We start from the raw sequence: 21,764 nt of genomic DNA, 5'->3' as shown, positions 1-21,764 counted from the left end.
GGTGGCCCGTGCTGGTTCTCAGCAACCCACCCCAGTTCCTTTCTTCCCAGAGGTGCCTGAGGAGCTCGCTGGGTCAAGGACGGCACTTTCACTGCCAGAAACCGTCCCAGTGGCGTCCCAGCGACGAGAATACTTTTTGTGCACAAAAACAAACAAAAATAACGACTTTATTCCACTATTAATTTCCTTCTCTCTGGGCCTCGTAGTGTTTTTGCGCAGCGCGTCTGTGTTACACGTCACCACATAGGCTCACTATTGGCCGACGCTGGTCATGTGTCTGACGTGTAACACAGACGCGCTGCGCAAAAACACTACGAGGCCCAGAGAGAAGGAAATGAATAGTGGAATAAAGTCGTTATTTTTGTTTGTTTTGCGCACAAAAAGTATTCTCGTCGCTTGATATACTTAAGATTGAGCCACTGTAGTCACTTGGACTATATTAACGATCTCTTTAATAACTTTTCTGGGCCAGCAAGTTTGGGCAACCTAGCAGCCTATGGAGAAGTGATCAGCTCTCAGATTTCATCAAAAATATCTTAATTTGTGTTCCGAAGATGAACGAAGGTCTTACGCGGTTGGAACAACATGAGGGTGAGTAATTACTGACAGAATTTTCATTTTTGGGTGAACTAACCCTTTAAATCCTCCTCGACCCCCCTCCATACCCTCTTGGGACCTTTCCCTGGTGCTTCGAGGACTCCATGATGCTACTTTTGAGCCTTTGCAATCAGCAGACTTAAAGCTTCTCTCCATGAAGACTTTGCTCCTGGTTGCACTGGACTCTATCAAGAGGGTAGGGGACCTGCAGGCATTTTTCGGTCGACGAATCGTGCCTAGAGTTCGGGCTGGGTGACTACCATGTTGTACTGAGACCCTGGCCTGGCTATGTGCCCAAGGTTTCTACCACTCCCTTCAGGGACCAGGTGGTGAACCTGCAAGCGCTGCCACTGGAGGAGGCAGACCCAGTCCTGGCTTTGCTCTGACCCGTCCACGTTCTGCGTCTGTACGTGGACAGAACTCAAAGTCTCAGGACCTCAGAGCAGCTCTTTGTCTGTTACAGGGGCCAACAGAAGGGAAAGGCTGTCTCCAAGCAGAGGATGGCCCACTGGATAGTGGATGCCATCGCCTTGGCTTACCAAGCACAAGGCGTGCCCTGCCTGCTCAGGTTGCATGCTCACTCCACGAGAGGCGTTGCATCCTCCTGGGCACTGGCACGTGGCTCCTCGCTAACAGATCTGTAGAGCTGCGGGCTGGGCGACATCTAACACGTTCGCTAGATATTATAGACGGGTCGAAACACTGAGAGGTCCGGTTCTGTCAGCTTGCTGCACCCTACTGTGCACCCTTATTACTCCAGTGTGAAAAACCTGTTGAGTCCTCCAACACCCTCGGCCCAGACGTGGCGGAGCGTCCGGCGCCAAGACTTCCGTTGAATCCTTGAGAACCGGGTCTAGGCTGGGTCCCATATGTGTAACCCTGCGGGGGTCCCATCTTGACAAGGCGTCTTCTTTCCCTCCTTCAGGGAGTGAGGGTTACCATATGTAACCGAGACGTTTTTTTTTTTTTTTACCACAGACCTTATTTTACTTATTTTGTTGTATAGTATTTAAAAATATTAGTTTAGAAAAAGGGTTGGAATAACAAAATAATTATGTAAGATTTTTATTGAGGAGATAAAAATGGTGCAAGATTTGTTTATTGAATATCTCAGATGGAATGTCACTATTACATAATCTTCTTTTAGTTGCAAGAAGATGTGTTTTACTCCAGTGGATCAAGACCAAGCCTCCTACTGTGAGACACTGGCACAGGGAAATTGTTAAAATTATATCCATGGAATTACTGGGCTCTCTTATAATGAGTACTGAGAGCTCTCACTAACAGTCACAACTAACAGTTTCCTTAAAGGTGCAGTAAGCGATTTCTGAGAAACACTGTTGATATTTGAAATCAACCCGAATAAACGCACACACCTCCCTTCATTGCTCCGCCCCCAAAATGCACAATGTCTCTTTATCATAGCTGAAGGGAAGCTAGCCTGGCTAACGTCAGACCTCGTCTCATTGAGACGTGGTCTGGGAACCACATGTTCATTTTCTCGTATTTGAGGCGTGGTTTACGAATGCCCAGAGCCGTTTATTGGGCGCTACGAATGTCTATCAAATGCGCCTGTACGTAGCTCATAGCCAATCGTTTCAATTATACCAGATGACGTATGTAGAGCGACAGAAATTCGACGAGGAAGAAGACGAAATAAACTTACTTAGAACACTATCTAAGGCTGCATCGAAAGGTAACTTCGCGTCTGATGCCATGTTGGATCCATAGATATAAACAAACTGCTTCGGTGTGTCGCATAGACGTCGTCATCGTCTTGCTGCTCCCTCCCCGTTCTGTGATTGGTTCCCTTTTTGAGGGGAAAATCTGATCCATGGTGTCCAGGCTGCCTAGAAGCGTGAATAAAATTGCGCTGCGTGCAAGGCAGCATGGGGAAACCCAGGCTAAAGGGAAGCACTAATGCTTCGCAAAAAATAAAGCAAAGTTTATGAACAAACGACAAGCAACACACAGCACAAGCAAGAGTTGGATGTTAGTCGCCAGAGCACACCAGCTCCAGACAAACAATGACACTCAAAACTGTCTTGTTACTATAGCTAACATTACAACAACAGCATTCAGCCTTCTGTGAAACAGCAAAACCAATGATGCTCGAGCATGGTGCAGAAACAACGCAACTTATGTTCATGTTCAGTTTGACAAAATTACTTGCCATTGATAAACAGAAATATATTTTAAGTATGTAAGTAAATACATAGTGGTTCATTTGCTGCAAAACAAAACATAAAAACTTCCAAGGGGAAGTATTTTCTCAATATTACATATAGAGTTTTGCTCTGTTTCCCCCCACAGGTTCTTTCTCATGTGCTACATGTTTGTAAACCTGGCCTGTGCGCTGCAGACTCTCCTCAGGACCCCGAACTGGAGGCCACGCTTTAAATTCTACCACTGGTACATAATTACACATGTACAAAAACACACACAAACTCCTGCTCCCTTAGGTTTGCGTCAGTGACGCAAAGTATGTTTGTATACAAAATGATTGGTTTAAATGGATGAATGTTAAATGCCTAGTCTTTCGTAATATTTAATGTTAAATGTTAAAATGAAGGCTACAAACATCACACCACATAATTAAGTCCTTCCACCTCTAAGAATATTAATTCTATTTTATTAATATTAATATTAAATTTATGTAACTTTGAGCAATTGCAAACTGGACAAATGAGCATGAGATAGACTATGATCTTTCTCCAGGGCTTTGTCACTCTTGGGCATGAGCTTGTGTCTTACCCTGATGTTCCTCTGCTCCTGGTACTACGCCATCATTGCCATGGTGATCGCCGGCTGCATCTATAAGTACATCGAATTCTGCGGGTAAGCGAACCTAAATGAGCCTCAGGGGGAAGCGACTCGGCAAAAAAGGAAAAAAAATAATGATTTTTACACAACCTAAATCAATCTCTTTCTTGGCAGAAAATGCATTATTGTCTGTACAGTTTTTTTCTTTTTGCTAGAGGATTTATTTAAAGGCCTGACGAATGTGGCTGAGTAATTATTCACAGTAAATGTATATACTGTAGTTTTAGATGATTTAGATCATTATTAGTGGAAGACACGGATTAATGATTTTTACCTAATCCAGGTGTTTCTAACCTTTGGCCTTCCAAATAAGATCAGTTCTACCATGTAATGTTTGAATTTTATTTTCATGTATTGTAAAAATACCCTTTAGTACAGTTTGAGATAAATATTAAGCATGGTATTATAAGGATAACATGTTTCCAGAATTCAGATATTTGATTTTAGATTGTCCGTTATAATTTACTAAAGCCAAAGTGAATTATTAAAATATGATCTAGTATTTACACTAACGTTTATAAGTTTGGTGTTGGTAAGATTTATTATTGTTTTTATAAACTAATGCTTATGTTAAATACTGTAAAACAGTAATGTTGTGAAATAATATTGCGATTATTACTGTTTTCTGTTTTAATATATTTAAAATGTAATTTAATCATATGATAGCAAAGCTAAATTTTCAGTATCATTACTCCAGTCTTTGGTGTCACATTATTCTAATATGCTGATTTGATGCTCAAGAAACATTTCTTATTATTATCAATGTTGAAAGCAGCTTAATATATTTGTGAAAATATTTATTTTAGGATGAATTGATAAATAGAAAGTGTAAAAAAAAAGCATTTATTTGAAATTTGTAACATTATAAATGGCTTTACTGTCACTTTAGATAAATTTAATGTCTCCCTTGCTGAATAAAATTGATTTCTTAAAAAAAACAAAAAAACATATTGACCCCTAAACTAACAATACAGTAATTTGACAGCAAAATGTATTAATAATATTAAATGTATCCACCTTAATTTATTTCTTTTTAAGAATTGATGTCAGTATATTGTAGTAATCTCAGAAAAAGCTAAATATAAAAAAATTATCAAATTGTTGTGTTAAATATATGTGATATCTCAATTTATAAAGTTATAAATTAGGTCCCTAGTTTGAAGCCCCTGATCCACACAAAACATTTTTATCAAATGGCGTGCTTGTATTAAAAATTTAATATTTGGAATTGATCAATAGAACACAATATAATGTTCAAGTTCCAACACTAAATCCCACCTTGTTTTTGGCTAAATTTGGTTAAATTGTAAAGCGCTAAATTGCCTATATTGACTGTGTGTTCCGTCTTTGTAGGGCAGAGAAAGAGTGGGGCGATGGGATACGTGGCATATCTCTGAGTGCCGCCCGCTATGCTCTGATGAGACTGGAGCAAGGTCCTCCTCACACTAAAAACTGGAGGTTAGTTGTGGATCAGTAATATGCCTGTGAACACAACAAATTCAGTATATGGCATGCATTATATCACATGTCAAATTCTTCCAAAATATTGAGAATGAATTAAAATGTTCATCAAAATTCAAAATGTTATCAATATTCCAGGCCCCAGATTCTTGTTCTTATGGGTTTGGATGGAGAGCAGAACGTGGAGCAACCTCGACTGTTGTCGCTGACCAATCAGCTGAAAGCAGGCAAAGGCTTGACCATCGTAGGAGCGTGTGTGGAGGGCACTTACTTAAACAACCAACCACAGGCACAGAAAGCAGACCAAGTACGCAATCACACACGGCTTCTGAAGCCACACACGAGGCAATGAGCCATTCGTACATGGCACTAATATAATAACCTCCATCTGTCTCAGTCCCTAAGGAAGCTGATGGAGATTGAGAAGGTGAAGGGATTCAGTCAGGTAGTGATCTCCTCTAACCTGCGGGACGCCACCTCACATCTGATCCAAGCTGGAGGTCTAGGTGGCCTCCGCCACAATGCGGTTCTGGTCAGCTTCCCAAAGAACTGGAAACAAGCTGAGGAGCACTACCGTTGCAGGAACTTCATTGGTAAGACAAAAGTCTAGACATGGATTTTCATGTATGTGGTGGCGTCCAGTGTCCAAACCAGTGTTGGTTTGGACACTGTGGTGTTGCAAATTAGCTCAAAAGGGAAATATGAATAACTTGTTATAATTTATCAGTTAATAGAATTAACTTGATATAGCTGAATTAATATCACAATTAATTAATCTGATCGTCCAGCGAACGTCCAGGTATTGATCGTCTATCAATTCTCAGAAAGGAGATTTTTCGTGACCACAGACATTTTTTTTTTTTCTTAGCATGTAGCTGTGATCGCACTGTTAAAGTGCCGTTGATTTAGAAGCAGGGACCAGAATCAAACTCACATGAATGTGCACATATTTTTTTATTGAACTAAATCACGAACACATAACTGATCTAAACAAACACATACAAACAAATCACGCATACATGGGTAAAATGGCCCCTTCGGCTGCTCATTCGGAGAAAGGTCCTCCGGTCAAACTGGATGTCTCCAGTCCTTTCCACACGAACAGTAACCCGAAGCAAACAGAAGAGAGAGCAGCCTCAATGGGACGGTGAACTTTAACTTCTGAGGAAAAGAGTTTCTTTAAAAAGAGGCCAACATTAGGTCTGTATTACAAAACGTTCATGAATTAAAAACATTTAAGGTCAGATATATACTTATTTTTTTGCTATAAAATAATGTATTTAGGTTGATTCAGTGATGCCAAATAATATTTTTTGAGGTAGTAATTTAACCAGGTAATTTAGATATTACCATTTTTTTTCAATGTACTATGTTCTTACAGGTGAGTATTTCCTTATCTGCCGCTATTTGCAGTGGCTCAGAGCGGCTCGGTTTGCAGTAAATGCTGCTCCACAAAAAATCCATCTCTGCGTCTACTCTGAGTTTGGGTCACTTTAATATGCATTTCTGAATGCAACATACGCCAAACATCTTCCCATACTTGCAATGAGAAGCGCTTATCAACAAAAGAGAAGCTTTCATCGCTCTCTGTGGTTTTCAGTCAACATAAAAGTTCAACGATTTAATGTTAGTGAACAGCTATAAAAATTAGAACTGTAATTCTGCAGTTGTAATGTAAAATAAAATGATTATATTATTTTTGTATTTACTCAATACTCATTCTTTTTATTTTACAGTGAAATATCACGATAGTAATAATACGATAGTAATATTTCTCATTTGTTTTGATTGTAGTTTTTATATTTGATTTAGTAATTGTAATAACAACAATTATTATTATAGAATTATTATATAGATATAAGATCATGAAATTTTGGTCAAATTGTGCTGCCTTACAAATAAGAACAGCAAACCTGGAATTTCTTTTAATCGCATTTTTCATCGCATTTTTTTTTTTGTGTGCAGCCATATGTATGACCACACAAAAAAGTGTGTGTTGACTATATTGACTATTTTGTCCCCACAGAGGTTGTTAGGGAGACCACCGCTGCTCAGTTGGCCTTGCTGGTGCCGAAGAACATCTCTGCATATCCGTCAAACGGAGAGCGTTTCACCGAGGGCTACATTGACGTGTGGTGGATTGTCCATGACGGAGGCATGCTCATGCTCCTTCCCTTTCTTCTGCGCCAGCACAAGGTACACAAACACACATACATAGATCATTTTGGCAGAGTGTTCAGAACAATGATGGAACAAATGTTTTATTATTGTTTGTAGATAATAGTAGCTTGATTGTGGACAAGAACCGTACAGCTCTGGTCTAAACTCTGCTTACCTAAACAGCATTTTAGGCATCCGAGGCGTGCAACCAACTCCAAGGCTTTTCAAAATTGAAGGCAGCAATTACAGTATGCTGCATTTAAAGGGGACCTATTATGCAAAATTCACTTTTGCATGGTGTTTGAACACTGATACGTGTCCACAGTGTGTGTAAACAACCAGCCTGTAATTGTAAAAATCCACCCACTCCACATAATCCTCATAAATAGGTGCAAGCCTATGACTGGTGACGTCGATCTGCCCTATAGACCTTATTTAAAGCAGCGCCATCTTAGATTTTTAACAGGAATGAAAGCAAGGCTGCGCTGGATTTGCACAAAAGTTAATTCTGAAAGATGGGTCGATACCAACATCCTACTAAAGTTCCCACATGAGCGCCTGAACAACAATTTACAACAACTAGTTAACTTCACAACAACTACATAAATTCATCATTCTAAACTTCTTCCTGAGTCTCTCCATTTCTGTCCGACTCCGGTTCGAACAAATACTGTAAGGCTGAACACCGCTATTGACAATTTCTGACATTTTGGCTGTGTGAGATTCTCCAATTTTGTTGTTGCTGGAGTATTCGAAGCAGGAGCTGTAAAGGCTCCGCCCTCTTCTGGAAAGGGGGCGGGGAACAGCAGAATATTTGCATTTAAAGGTACACACAGGACGGCGTGTTTTTACTCACACCCAAATAGGGGCAAATTGGACATGCTATAATGAATGATCTGTGGGGTATTTTGAGCTGAAACTTCACAAACATATTCTGAGGACACCAGAGACGTATATTACATATTGTAAAAGGGGACGTAATAGGTCCCCTTTAAGATCTGTTGGATAGAATCTAAAGCAGCATTACATTGCATCCTTCACACCGACAGCAATCCCACAATGCCATTCGACAAGCACAATTACAGTTTTTAATGGCAGTTGATATTTACATGAGTGTAAATTGTATACTGCAAAAATATCAGTCTAAATGTATACACTACCATTCAAAAGTTTGGGATCTGTAAGATTTTTTTATGTTTTTAAAAGAAGTCTCTTGTATTTATTCGATCAAAAATACAGTAAAAACAGGATTTTGTGAAATATTATTACAATTTTAAAATAACATAATATTATACATAATATGTAACAAAAATATCAAAATTGAAATTAGGGCAGAGTTATTAAAATAGACAAACTATTTCACCCAATATTTGCTGTGCTTGTCAAAGTTTCTAACTGTTAGCTTAATATGTCAATGTCAAACACTATAGAAATCACTGTGAATTGTGTCAAGTCTCTCATCATGTGCTATATTTATGTGGAGTGGCTGAGATTTAAAGGAGTAAGGTTTCATTTCAGTATGTTAAATCAATTGCTGCCTATGAGGCCACTCACTAGGGATTGAAACTGAGAACACATTCAGTTCATGTCTTGGAATGAGAAATACTGACTCGATTGCTATAGTGGGCAGCGTTTGTCAAAAGCGTTGTAAGCCTAAGTAAATCGTAAAACCATTAGCACCAATGGTCTCTACGATCAACTTAGCTCAAAATGTTTTTGATAGACACAGCCCTGGACAATAACTGTGGTTCAACTGTAGGTGTGGAGGAAGTGCAAGATGCGTATCTTCACTGTGGCTCAGATGGACGACAACAGCATTCAGATGAAGAAAGACCTGATGACATTCCTCTATCACCTGCGCTTTGATGCTGAGGTTGAGGTGGTTGAAATGGTGAGGAACAAGCACGCTTCCTTCACACACAGAGTTTATACTGGAAACCATCATTCTAACCTTTTCTTTCATTTAATTCAAGCATGACAGCGACATTTCTGCCTACACTTACGAAAAGACCCTGGTGATGGAGCAGCGATCGCAAATCCTCAAGGAGATGCATCTTACCAAGAACGAGCGTGAGAGAGAGGTATCCAAGTCAAAGCAAATTCTTCCCTTGTGAAAAAGAAGTACACTTTAGCATACTTTAAAAATATAGCATACTTGCAATTTAGCATAAACTTTAGCATACTTGCAATTAAATGAAAATGTTAAAGTTTAAATTGATATAAAAAATGCAATTAGCTGAGCTTCAGAGTACTACACACACACACACACACACACACACACACACACACACACACATACATACATATATATATATATATATATACAGTATATATACACACACACAGGGTTTGAAATTAACCCCCGCCGACCCGCGGTTGAAAATCAACTGTGGCAGGTAAGGCTGTCAAATCACTAGCCAATTTGGCGTGTTACTATGTTTACTCACTTTTGCTGGGCAAGTTTGTGTATTGTACTTTATTGATCTGTCCACCTAAAACACATTTTTGGTGAAAAGGATCAGAATGAATGAAGAAAGAAACGCTGGATGACAGGATTTTGTTTGAATAAGAACTGAATGTATGAAATCCAAATTTTATTTATATATTTATATTTATATATATACACTACCGTTCAAAAGTTTGGGGTCAGTAAGATTTTTAATGTTTTTAAAAGAAGTATCTTCTACTCACCAAGGCTGCATTTATTTGATTAGAAATACAAACAAAAACAGTAATATTGTGAAATATTATTCCAATTTAAAACAGCTGTTTTCTATGTGAATATATAGTAAAGTGTAATTTATTCCTGTGATTAAAGCAGAATTTTCAGCATCATTACTCCAGTCTTCAGTGTCACATGATCCTTCAGAAATCATTATAATATGATGATTTGATGCTCAAGAAACATTCATTATTATTATCAATGTTGAAAACAGTTGTGTACAAATTTTTTTCAAAATTATTTGATGAATAGAAAGTTCAAAAGAACAGCATTTATCTGAAATCTAAAGCTTTTGGAACATTAAACACTACCGTTCAAAAGTTTGGGGTCAGTAAGAATTTGAATTTTATTTTGGGGGGAAATAAATAAAATAAATCAATACTTTTATTCATCAAGGATGAGTTAAACTGATCAAAAGTTACAGTAAAGACATTTATAATGTTAGAAAATATTCTATTTTAAATAAATGCTGCTGTTCTTTTGAACTTTCTATTCATCAAAGAACTGTTTTCAACATTGATAATAATAATGAATGTTTCTTGAGCATCAAATCATCATATTAGAATGATTTCTGAAGGATCATGTGACACTGAAGACTGGAGTAATGATGCTGAAAATTCAGCTTTGATCACAGGAATAAATTACAGTTTAAAATATAGTAAAATAGAAAATATATTAAAATAGAAAACAGTCATTTTAAATTGTCATAATATTTCACAATATTACTGTTTTTTTTTGTTTTTTTTTATCAAATAAATGCAGCCTTGGTGAGCAGAAGATACTTCTTTTAAAAACATTAAAAATCTTACTGACCCCAAACTTTTGAACGGTAGTGTACTGTATATATATATAAGCTGTGACGTAGTAAATCTGGTTAATTTGTTCTTTTTTTCTTTTTTTTTTTTCTTTTTTTTTTTTTTTTGGCTAGTAGAAGTCCTGAATGGACTGGACACTTTTTTAGGGTCTACAGTTACATTTTTTGCTTCTTTACACATCACAATAAGTGTACTTTAAAGCATGACAAAAGATTATTAAAACAATGATTTAAAATGTACTTTAAAGTAAAACTTTTAATTTGGCATTATTGCATTTGACATTTAATTACATTATTGCACTTTTTAAAAGTGTAACTGTGTTAAAACATAGGGTTACACTTTATTTTAAGATGTCTGCGTTACAGTGTAATTATACACCCAAGTACAGAGTAATAATAATAATTAACTACATGTACTTACTATAGGGTTAGATTAGGATTAGGTTTTGGTTTAGGGTTAGTTGCATGTAACGCAGAATTTATAGTTATTACTAACTACATGTAACGTATAATAATGACACTGTAAAATAAAGTGTTACAAAACATAGTACTAAAAATGTACTCTCTTTATTTCATTAATATAATATCTGCAAGTAAAAATACACTTTTAAGAATTGAAGTAGGCTACACTACAAGTGCACATTCAATACAGTTTTACAATTTTCACAAGGTTTCTTCTAAAAGACATCAATATTTAGCCGTTTGAATCCGTCTAACAGCGCTGTTGTCTCCTCAGATTCAGAGCATCACAGATGTGTCCCGTGGCTCCATACGGCGAAAGAACCCTTCAAACCTGCACCCCCAGAGGAGCATCGCTGAGGAGTCCGTGACAGGAGGTGGCGAAGAGAAACCCGAGGAGGAGGTAGCTGCTGTCTCTCAGTTTTGTCTCTGTGCATTTATCCATCAAGTGTGTGTGACTTTGTGCTTGTTTTCCAGTTGAGCTAATCACACCTTTCCTTCAGGCCGATTAGATGATAACACGGACCTATCAGCCATGAAGATAGCATCTCTTCATCACTTTCTATTTTTGCCATTCTCTCTCTTCTCTCAGTCATTATCTACTAGAAAATCGTTCTCTTCTGTTAACACCCTGGCAGTGCATCTCTCGCCCCCTCTCTCTTTTTTCTTTACCCTTCTGAAAAAAAGGTTACCGGAAAAGCGACAAATTTTCACTTCTTACTTTTTGTTTTATCCCTGTCTACCCTCTCACTCTTTTTACCTTTCTCTTAGTCTGTCCGTCTCTCCCGTCCTCGACAGGTTCAACTCATTCAGGGCAAAAATGCCACCCCCACCCCCACTAGCCCCACCTCCCCTACCGCTCCCACTCCCACGGCCATGAGCCCCGGAGAGGAGGTGCAGATGACCTGGACGGACGAAACAGAGAAGACCAAAAACCCAGCAGTGGCCAACCCTGAAAGCATAAAGGATATGTTCAACATGAAACCGTGAGTCAAGAGAATGACGGTCTCTACTAAGTTTATATTGTGTCAGCTGTAATAAATCAATCAAAACGTTTTATTGAGTTTTAAATAAAAAAGGAAATATTTAGTCAATCATTGTACAATTATATTAGTTACTAGAACTCACTAGAGTGAGATGTTAGTCAGATTTTTACATAGAGATTTAGGATTTGGGGTCTTCTCTGATTTCAGTAATAATAATAAAAACTATAGACCCATGCTACTTAAGATATTTTTCTTTTGGAACATGTGTCTATGGAACAACAGATCATTGTTTTGACACTTTAATTTGACAAAACTCAGTTTACACCTCCACAAAGAGTTACAAAGGCTGTTTTCAAGGTCACTAACATTTAATAATGTAATTCATTGATCCTGTTAGTTGGATGCATAACAAGATTACAATAAAAGACACAATGAAAGAAAAATATTAATAATAATAAATAGTATAATTTTAAATAATTTAATTTAGAGCGCAAACAGCCTCATTGGATGCAAATGGATCCTTACATTGATTGGTCATGTGACTATTTTAAATGAGTTTGTAATGTTTGTATGTGCCTGATGAAGGTCATGAGACCGAAACGTTGCCTATAAAGAATTTTTGATACTTTTTTGCAAGTACGGATAGTGTGCGTTCTTTGTTTTTTAAATAATTTAATTTAGAATTATATTTATAATTTAAAATAAACAAATACATTTTTAATAATTCAAATTTATTTAAAGTATATATATATATGTGTGTGTGTGTGTGTGTGTGTGTGTGTGTGTGTGTGTGTGTGTGTGTGTGTGTGTGTGTGTGTGTGTGTGTGTGTGTGTGTGTGTGTGTGTGTGTGTGTGTGTGTGTGTGTGTATATATATATATATATTCACAATAAAATATATAAATATATACAAATATATATATTCACATTAAATATTCATAAATATATGTTTTATTACATAACATATTAAAAAAATTACTTGCATATTTGCAGCAAACAGCTATGGAAGCTTGTTTCCTCCACAGAATAAAAAATAAATAAGGTAATTGTGACCTTTAATCTCACAATTCTGACTTTTTATTTATTTTTCAGAATTGTGTGTTATAAAGTCACAACTGCGAGAAAAAAAAGTCAGATTTGCATGATAAACTCGCAATTGCGAGTTATAAAGTCAGAATTGTAAGATATAAACTCCCAATTCTGAGAAATAAAAGTCAGTCTTTTGAAAAAAAAAAGTAATAATTGTGAGTTTATATCTCGCAATGCTGACTTTATAACACGCAATTGCAACTGGATATCACGCAATTCGGACTTTATTTCTCGCAATTGCGATTCAGATGTAAACACGCAATTGTGAGATAAAAAGTAGCAATTATCTTTTAAATTGTTTTATTTTGTGGCGGAAACAACCTAGCAAGCAATTTTGCTTTCAAAAGATGTTACATAGACCTCACACCTTATAATCACAGTTGACTTTGCTTACATGATGGAACATAAAAGTTATTTTGGCAAAAAAAACGACATGTAACTGAATTCAAGGTTATTTTGGCTAGAAGTTGTTTACTGACTATATTGGGTCTATAGTTAACCGAGACAGCTTTTGCTTGCTGGGAAGCTTCCATAAACAGCAGCAATATGTTAAACTCTACTTTGAAACACAAACACTTCCATCATTATTTGAGAATTTGCATGCGTTTGATTTGCTTCGCTCTTGTCACTTCAGATTACAAAAACAGTGATGGGTAGACTGTCGTTCTTGACGCCTGATGCTAAAAATAAAATCAGTGAGACACGATACAATGGTTTTTTACCTAACGCATACAAGAACCTTCCAACATGCTTCCACCTGACCTTTTGAAGTTAACACTCAACATGCCGATGGTTTTTGATCAATAATTGCCCGATGAATATCAATGTGCATCCTTACCTTTGTAGTTACGGTTAAAAAAGTCATTGAGGTTGTTCAATTACGTTCTCAATGCGGTTGAATTTGTGCTGTGTTCCTGTATTTCTCTGTTCACTGGGTTGTTCACTGTTATTTCCCTTTGCTCATGCCTCAGGGAATGGGAGAGCCTGTGAGTACACTTTCAAGATAACACTAATGCTACTTCATTTGATTCCTTCACATTTCTTGTATGCTTCATATCTCTCTGATAAGCAGAAATATACTAAAAATGTAGTCATATCAACCTCACATGCATAAAAAAAGTCTTTGCAATGCTCTCATGTGATGTTTTATACAGGAATCAGTCGAATGTCAGGCGCATGCACCACGCGCAGAGGCTCAACGAGGTCATTGTGAAGAAGTCGCAAGAAGCTAAACTAGTCCTGCTAAACATGCCTGGACCACCGAGGAACCGCACCGGAGAAGAGAACTGTATCCTTTTTTCCTCGAAAAAAAAATCATCTGTCTATCTGACTTACAGTGAAGTTACTTCCTGCTTGTGTATGACAGGGACTGCTCTCGTGTAAATGTCAAAGTTTGCCGCTTGACTTCAGACACACAGACATGGAGTTCCTCGAGGTCTTGACTGAAGGTCTCAACAGAGTCCTGCTCGTGCGTGGAGGTGGACGTGAAGTCATTACCATCTACTCTTGAGGGGCTCAGCTCAACCACCAAATATTCCTCACCTCTCATCCTTCACTGCATAAACGAAATGTCCCAGTAACCCCTACCTACACCATGAGCAATAACGCCCCAGCACATATCAGATGACTTTGCACTACATAGTCTAAAAAGACACCAGCTTAGTAGATGTCACTTCTTCCACGTTATTAAGTTTTATCCTTCAATCAATCACTCTATCTTCCTCTTATTGGCTTCATTCTCACCTCATAAAGTCAACAGAGTACATCACACACAGATCAGTAAATTATTGAGTTGGTCTTTGTTACTATATTCTGACTCATTTCCAAAAGCCCATGTTCTCCAGTGACACCCGACCAAATACTCTGATCCATCTAAACTTTATTTAATATTGTATGTCTTTACAAAACACTTTTAAGGGACAGTCACACTAGATTTTAAGCATGCAAAACTTTATTTTGGGTGGACTTAAAAAAAACTGTCAATTTTAAATGATGAAAGGTTTTCAGTGACCATTACAAACCATCCTGCTTCTTTTAAAGTGTGTCTTTCATCTAAACTTGTATTAGACTTCCATTCAGAAGTTTGGGGTCAATAAGGTTTCTTAATGTTTTTGAAAGAAGTCTCTTATGCTCACCAGGGCTTCATTTATTTGATCAAAACAGTGAAATATGCTGATTTGCTGATTATTATTATCGATGTTGAAAACAGCTGTACTCCTTAGGATTTAAAGGATTATTTGATGAATAGTTCAAAATAACAGCATTTATTTTTGTAACAATGTAGAGGTCACTTTTGTTCAATTTTATGTGTCCTTGCTGAATAAAAGTATTAATTTCTGTAAAAAAAAATAAATAAATTACCAACCCCAAACTTTTGAATGGTAGTTTATGTAGATGATTCCCAAACTAAAATGTTCCTCCACGGTTTAATGGCAATATTACATTTAAAGGGTTCATGACATGGATTTTTAAATATTTTATTTTAATATGTTCCTTAAGGTTCACTTATAATGTTAATAAAGTTACTTTTGCACAAATATATATATATAATTATTTTATTTTTTTTAACCCTCATTATTTACCCTCTGTCTGAAATGATCAGTTTTTAAGGGGCGGCTCCTTTAAAGCTTGTCAGTAAACGACCACTCTGTTATGATTGGCTAACGTCATTGCATAGGAAACGGTATTAACTCCCACTCGCTATTGCACATAGGTTAGTGTTTTGAAACCGTCATTTATAGACAGTGTTATGAAGTCATTTATTTACGGTTTGTGATACAGCTGTTATCAGATTCAATACAGCTGTGACATCACACATCCCAATATCAGAACAAGCTGTTTTTGGAGCTTAATTAAATAAATAAATAAATAAAATTTGGTATAATGAGGAGGACATTTTAAGCTATGAAATTTGCAGGATCTTTTAATGGTACAAAGACCTCTTACATGTCCAAAGATCAAGGCAAATTTGATTTATCATGTCATGGCCCCTTTAAAACCTCTATTGGTCAAACATTGAATAGCTATTTGAATAGGCAGCTCAAAGACTACCAAAAAAGATGAAAATACACATATCATCATTCTTTCATGTTTGTTTGCAAATGAATGAAAGTGAATGAATCTCAAAATCTATTGTGATTGCCCCTTTAGGCTTTTGTTCCTTTACTATCACTCCATTGTTTTATTGTTCATCATAGGGTAAATAGAGTGGAATCTTTCTTTGTTGAAAACAAGTCTTCCAGTGTACCACGTAATTGTCCGAGGTGTGGTTTTACACCAAGGACAGAATTGACCAGGGTTTAATGTGAGCCAGTGTTTAATGTAAGCACTACTGGATCAATGACTATCAGCTTTGCCCTTGACCATCTGCATGTCCTCTGACTACATCAGCCTTTTAAGAGTCATATACTGTACGATATGAGAGGGCTGGACCATGTGTGTGTGCGTGTATGTGTATGTGTGTGTTTGTACTGGAGTAGATTTTATAATATTGGAGGGTTGATGGATATGTTCCTTTCCCAAAAATGTTCACTTGATCCATGAAATGGAAAATTATCATCAGCAGACATGAATTATATATTACTCAGTTACACACGTGTACATACTGTGGAGAGAGTCTAAACAGAATTGAAAACAAATATACAGTTCAGATATTCCATAAAGATATAATCCTGAATAATCGCATTTAATAGTAGAATTACATATATCTTAAGGGAATGTAAATAGAAAAGGATTAGTATTTATATTTCAAATATTTATTTACAAAGAAAATTATTTATTCATTCAGCAATTTTTGATTGATTGTAATCATGGGAAAACATGGTATATGTACATCTCTTGCCAAATCACAAAATATAAATCGTGCCATATGAGAGGAAAAACATTTTTATCAAAAAACGAACATTTTCATATAGAAAAGGACAGTGCTGGGTCACGGCATCATAACATACAGTATCATGTGTCTGACATTACCAGTTACTTTGTAAACCAGATGCAGTTTTATTCTAATGAAATCATCCATTTTCACCCAAATCAAATTTGTGAACAAAAGCATATTTTAACTGCATAGTATTTTAAACTCATGTCTAATGTTTGTCATGAATGTCTGACATTTTCGTTTATTTTTACATTTGTAAAGACGACACTAATTTGCTACATTTAAGCAGCATCTGTGAGCGACTGATGCGTACTGTTCAATTCACGAGCACGAGCACATTATTTAGTTCATGTGTGGTAGTAATAGAAGATATTAAAAACATTTATCTAAAGAACTATTTTATTTTTTTGTAAAATTGCAATGATGAAAAAAAATATATTCGATTACTGAATAGACTAGTAAACTATCGTCTTGTGTAACTGTGAGACCTAAAAAGGAAAATAACTAAATGTATGTTTTAAACTTTAAAATCAAATTGTGCTGAGTTTGCTGCTGTTAGGTTTCTGGTTGCAACAGCGAGGAAACAGGATTTCTGTGCAGCAGACTTTATTAATAATAAACTTACAGAAACGCTCGGGAGATTAAGAACCAGGACAGAACAACCAGCTTAACATTAACGACGACAGACGCTGAACAGGACAAAATACAGGGCTTAAATACACAGAGCAGATGAGGGAAATGAGACACAGCTGGGACAAATGAACTCAATGACAGAAACCATAGTAACAAACAGGCTTGGGGTGAACTAATAAAGGAGGAGTGAACACAATGAACATAGAGGAAGTCCAAATACAAACAGAAACGTGACAGCTGCTACCTTCATTAAAATGTAAATATATATTGCGCTCCCCCAAAACATAAGACTGAGGGGGGGAAAAAAACGAAAGAAAAAAATGCAATATTTATAGATGTTTTTTGCATTTAAATCGAAAGTGTATTTACATTCAGACACCCAAATTAGTTAAAGAATTGAATGACATAAAATAAAAATGTTTTACAGGGTTACAACTCAAAGACAGGCAAAACGACTCGATGTCACCGCCAGTCTGTCCTTATACTATTCAAACATACCTCATCTTTCCTCATGTTGTCATGTCAAAGTTCACACTTGTAGTAGAAAGGTAGTGTGTAAAGATTGTGGTCTATAAGTTCATAGAAGTGATCTTTAACTTGTTTGCAAAAAGAATTTGAATTATAGCTAAGTACATTTTCTTTATCAGTATTCTAGTTATGCTCAACTGATCTTTTTTTAAATATCCGAAACAGAAATTGCAAAGTACGTAATAAGTGCTATACCTATCGTAATTCTTCCAAGTTTATTGCTTCTGTTCTAAAATGATAATCTTATCTGAAGCAACTTTTGCATTGCTGTACCGTACGTTAGAATTTACAACACAAGACGAGTTTGGCTTCTTTGGAGTCCTATGCAATTACAGTTTAGTAAGTTCTTTGAGGATCTAAAATGACTTTCTACTGAATTGTTTATAGTGGTATAGGTATTATAGATTGAAATCAGAGCTTCCGTATCTGCCAGGGTGACTTGCAGTTTTATGAGAACTTTCCACATTATTTAAAGTCATGCAAAGAAAAACATACCGGGACAATGTCGTGGTTAAGCCATATTGGCTGTCGGATAACAGAGGTTTTTCTCTGCGGATGACAAAGATGTCTGAAGTCCCGTTCATCATGGAGTATAGACTATCTGAATTGAATTCACATCGATGCAAAGGGCTTTTCGATATCATTTTATCAGATTCGTTTAATCCTTCCCCAAGGCTGAAGACATAAAGAAGTGTCATAAACTTTGTGTCGCATAGCATGTCGTTCCTTATCTTCCCACGAAAGGGGCGGTAAACTCTAAAGTCACCCCAAATTGGCCAAAGCATAACTAGAAATAAGCACTGTGAAAATTCAAAGTTAATGTTTATTTCTCACATATCTACATTCAATCTCATTTGTTGGTGTTTTTATTCTTATTTCATGTCCTCGCTTTGGAGCACTTTTGAAGGGAACCTGAAGTAAACACCTTTAGGGCCGGTTCACACAGAACTCGTTTTTGCTGTTAAAAACACAAAAAATAGGTCAGTGGAGCAAAAAAAAGACGCAAGTTCTAGAGATGCGTTTTTTGAAAAAGTTGAACTTGTTTTAACTTATGCGCCGAGTTTTTAGAACGCCGCGTCATGCAAGAGATGCTGCAAACGACATGAGCGCAACGGTCAAACACATCCGTCTAGCACGTCTTTACATTGAAAAACAATGGAAAAGTAGAGGTATGAAATGGAAAAACTCGTTGTGTTTGAATGGCCCCTTAGAGTTCTTTCTTAAAAACGCAAGACGCCGGTCAGTAGAACAAAAAAGTGCAAGGTCTAGAGATGATTATTAGAGTGCCGTTTCATGCGCAAGACGCAACACGTGAGACACGAGCGCAATGGTTCAAGACGTTTGTCTAGTACGTGTTTACATTGAAAAATAGCGCTCTGTGTGAATGTGCCCTTAGAATGCATATAGAAGAATCATGATGTTTTTTTATGCAATGTTGACGTGTAACTAACCTGCAACAATGGTATTGATTGCAACAGTCTAGTTCCAGAAGTAAAAACTCCATTCATTTTCTCCATAGGGAAATAGATTTTTAATGATAAACCTTTAAAGACAGTCTTTCTGTGAGCTACGAGGTTGATAATTGATAGCATGTATTTCTGTTGAAGCCATCAGCCCACTTTATTTCAACTTAGTTTAAAAATAATCGTGTTTAAAACCCCTTACCTGTCAGGGATCACTGGTGATCCTGGATTATTTTAGTTCAAAATATGTTTGAGCTTATATATCTCAATATTAATAACAGTCTGGTTAATTTTGAGTCTTGAACTATAAACTCTCAAGGGTTGGCTTTCTAAATGTATGTGTGTTATGTTTCTATTCAGAATTACTTATGAGCAGTAACCTTTTTATTTTGGGCATTTCATGTATGCAGCACTTGCCAAAATTGGGGGTGATGAGGAAGGGGTTAACAGCGGAATTCGTGGTGAAAAACTACATTACCCATGATCCTGTGCTGAAAATGTCACCAATCAGAGATTAAGTAATGACGAATGACGTAATCGAGTCCTCTCACTACACAAAAAAGATTCACATATTTCAATAAACTTAAAATATAGTGTTTACATGTGTATATATTAAAAAATCTAAATTTTTAACGCATAGTTTTACATTTCTCTTTGATTATGCTGTTCGCAATGCTTCATGGGATCGTAGTTCTTTCCCTCACTGTTTAAGTGCACATTCTTGTTTTTTGTCCATTTTTCAAATACTTTTTTGCTTCAAATCAAAGTTTGTACTGTTATGATTCACCTCATAGCTTGTTGGCTTGGTTCGTGGCTCATAACGCTTTAATTACGACTTTTTTGAAATCCCTATGGGAGAAATGAATGGGGGAAAAAAATACTTCCGGAACCAACGCCGCTGAAAAAGTGGACGGGCACTGTTGCAATCTATACTGGTATAACGCAGTTTACTAGTCGATTAACAGGGCTTATAAGATAACCAGCGAATTGAATTTGAAATTGCAGGTGTTTCAGAAGGTGCTAATGATTATTTCCGAGTGATTGCTGAAGCGGCGTGTGTGAAAATGTGTTCAAATGCAATATTGAGAATGCTGACTCATATAGAATGGGCTATTTAGCCAGACTTGATAAAGTTAATCAATGCGAAGAGATATCCTGTATGTTGGGATATACCAGACAGAAGGGGCTTTGCACAGTTACTTTAGATTGGCAGGAGAAGTTCTTCATCATTCATTCAGTGCTCCTGATACCCGTTTCAGCACGTTGGTGTTTTAACCGAAAAATCTCCAGACCTCACCTCCAATTTTGTAAGCACTGATTCTGATTTTCTAATGGCACCGTACATCTTCTGATACTTCTGAAACTTTCCCAACAGTGTGTGCAAGAGCATTTCTACACAGCCGACATTTCGAATTTCTCCATAGGAGGGCAGTTTGATGCTTTTTTTTTATTTATTTGTTATTTTTTATGGTAGTCAGTGTAGATCCAAAGACAGTGATCATGATTAGTGATGTGTTTTCTGTTTTCTGCTTCGGTTCTCACGAGGAGTCAAAACGGTGCATGTTTGTGAGCGTGACTGTAACGGGGAAAAGGGTGAAGTGTTTCTGTTTCTTTACGTATATGACTCTGTGACATATCACTTTATTGGAAAAAGAGAGGTTAAACCGTGGCAGTTGCTTTTGTAAATATATGACACATTATAGTTATCTTAGCCTAGCTGTTTAATTTGTGTGTCCATGCAAGTTTAATATTTTAAAAATAAATAGAACATTGTGTCTCAATTGTGTTATATGAAAATATATTTAAACTATATCTTAAATTATTGTTTTATCTTGTCAAAAGCTTCTATGTTCTATGAATAATGGTTTCTCTGGACCATTTTATAGACTTGTCTGCACAAAATGCAATAAAGTTCAAGTCGTTTATTACAACTATTTATTGTGTTTTCATTTGTGAGAAAAAAGAAATCAGTGGTCGTTTCTTCTAATATACAGTGTGATGTGGAGTCTTGAGTGAGAATTTTCTTCACAGAAATGTTATGTTTTTATTAAAACATATTTAAATCAGAATATTCAGGATAACACAGGGACTGTCCTCAACTTAAACTAAATAAATAATGAAATGTCACTTGGTGTCTTTTCCTCAATTTTGAA

General features: G+C 36.5%; 1 protein-coding gene across 1 annotated transcript in view; it reads left to right on the top strand.

The window, feature by feature from the left end:
* The window catches only part of slc12a5b (solute carrier family 12 member 5b), a 71,854-nt gene extending 51,794 nt beyond the window's left edge, over nucleotides 1–20,060 (top strand). Inside the window, exons 14-26 of the mRNA XM_082189414.1 lie at nucleotides 2,911–3,009; nucleotides 3,316–3,435; nucleotides 4,774–4,878; nucleotides 5,020–5,188; nucleotides 5,279–5,474; nucleotides 6,908–7,077; nucleotides 8,801–8,932; nucleotides 9,015–9,122; nucleotides 11,314–11,439; nucleotides 11,835–12,022; nucleotides 14,082–14,096; nucleotides 14,265–14,398; nucleotides 14,529–20,060. Coding sequence (XP_082045540.1) covers nucleotides 2,911–3,009; nucleotides 3,316–3,435; nucleotides 4,774–4,878; nucleotides 5,020–5,188; nucleotides 5,279–5,474; nucleotides 6,908–7,077; nucleotides 8,801–8,932; nucleotides 9,015–9,122; nucleotides 11,314–11,439; nucleotides 11,835–12,022; nucleotides 14,082–14,096; nucleotides 14,265–14,398; nucleotides 14,529–14,620 — 1,654 coding nt within the window. The 3' untranslated portion in view covers nucleotides 14,621–20,060. The remainder of the gene's footprint in view (nucleotides 1–2,910; nucleotides 3,010–3,315; nucleotides 3,436–4,773; nucleotides 4,879–5,019; nucleotides 5,189–5,278; nucleotides 5,475–6,907; nucleotides 7,078–8,800; nucleotides 8,933–9,014; nucleotides 9,123–11,313; nucleotides 11,440–11,834; nucleotides 12,023–14,081; nucleotides 14,097–14,264; nucleotides 14,399–14,528) is intronic.
* Nucleotides 20,061–21,764: the final 1,704 nt, after the last annotated feature.

Source organism: Leuciscus leuciscus, assembly GCF_965113295.1.
Source record: "Leuciscus leuciscus genome assembly, chromosome: 13".
In the NCBI taxonomy this organism is placed as follows: Eukaryota; Metazoa; Chordata; class Actinopteri; order Cypriniformes; family Leuciscidae; genus Leuciscus; species Leuciscus leuciscus.
Note: the sequence above shows the minus strand (reverse complement) of the source record. Positions and strands in the feature narration are given on the sequence as shown.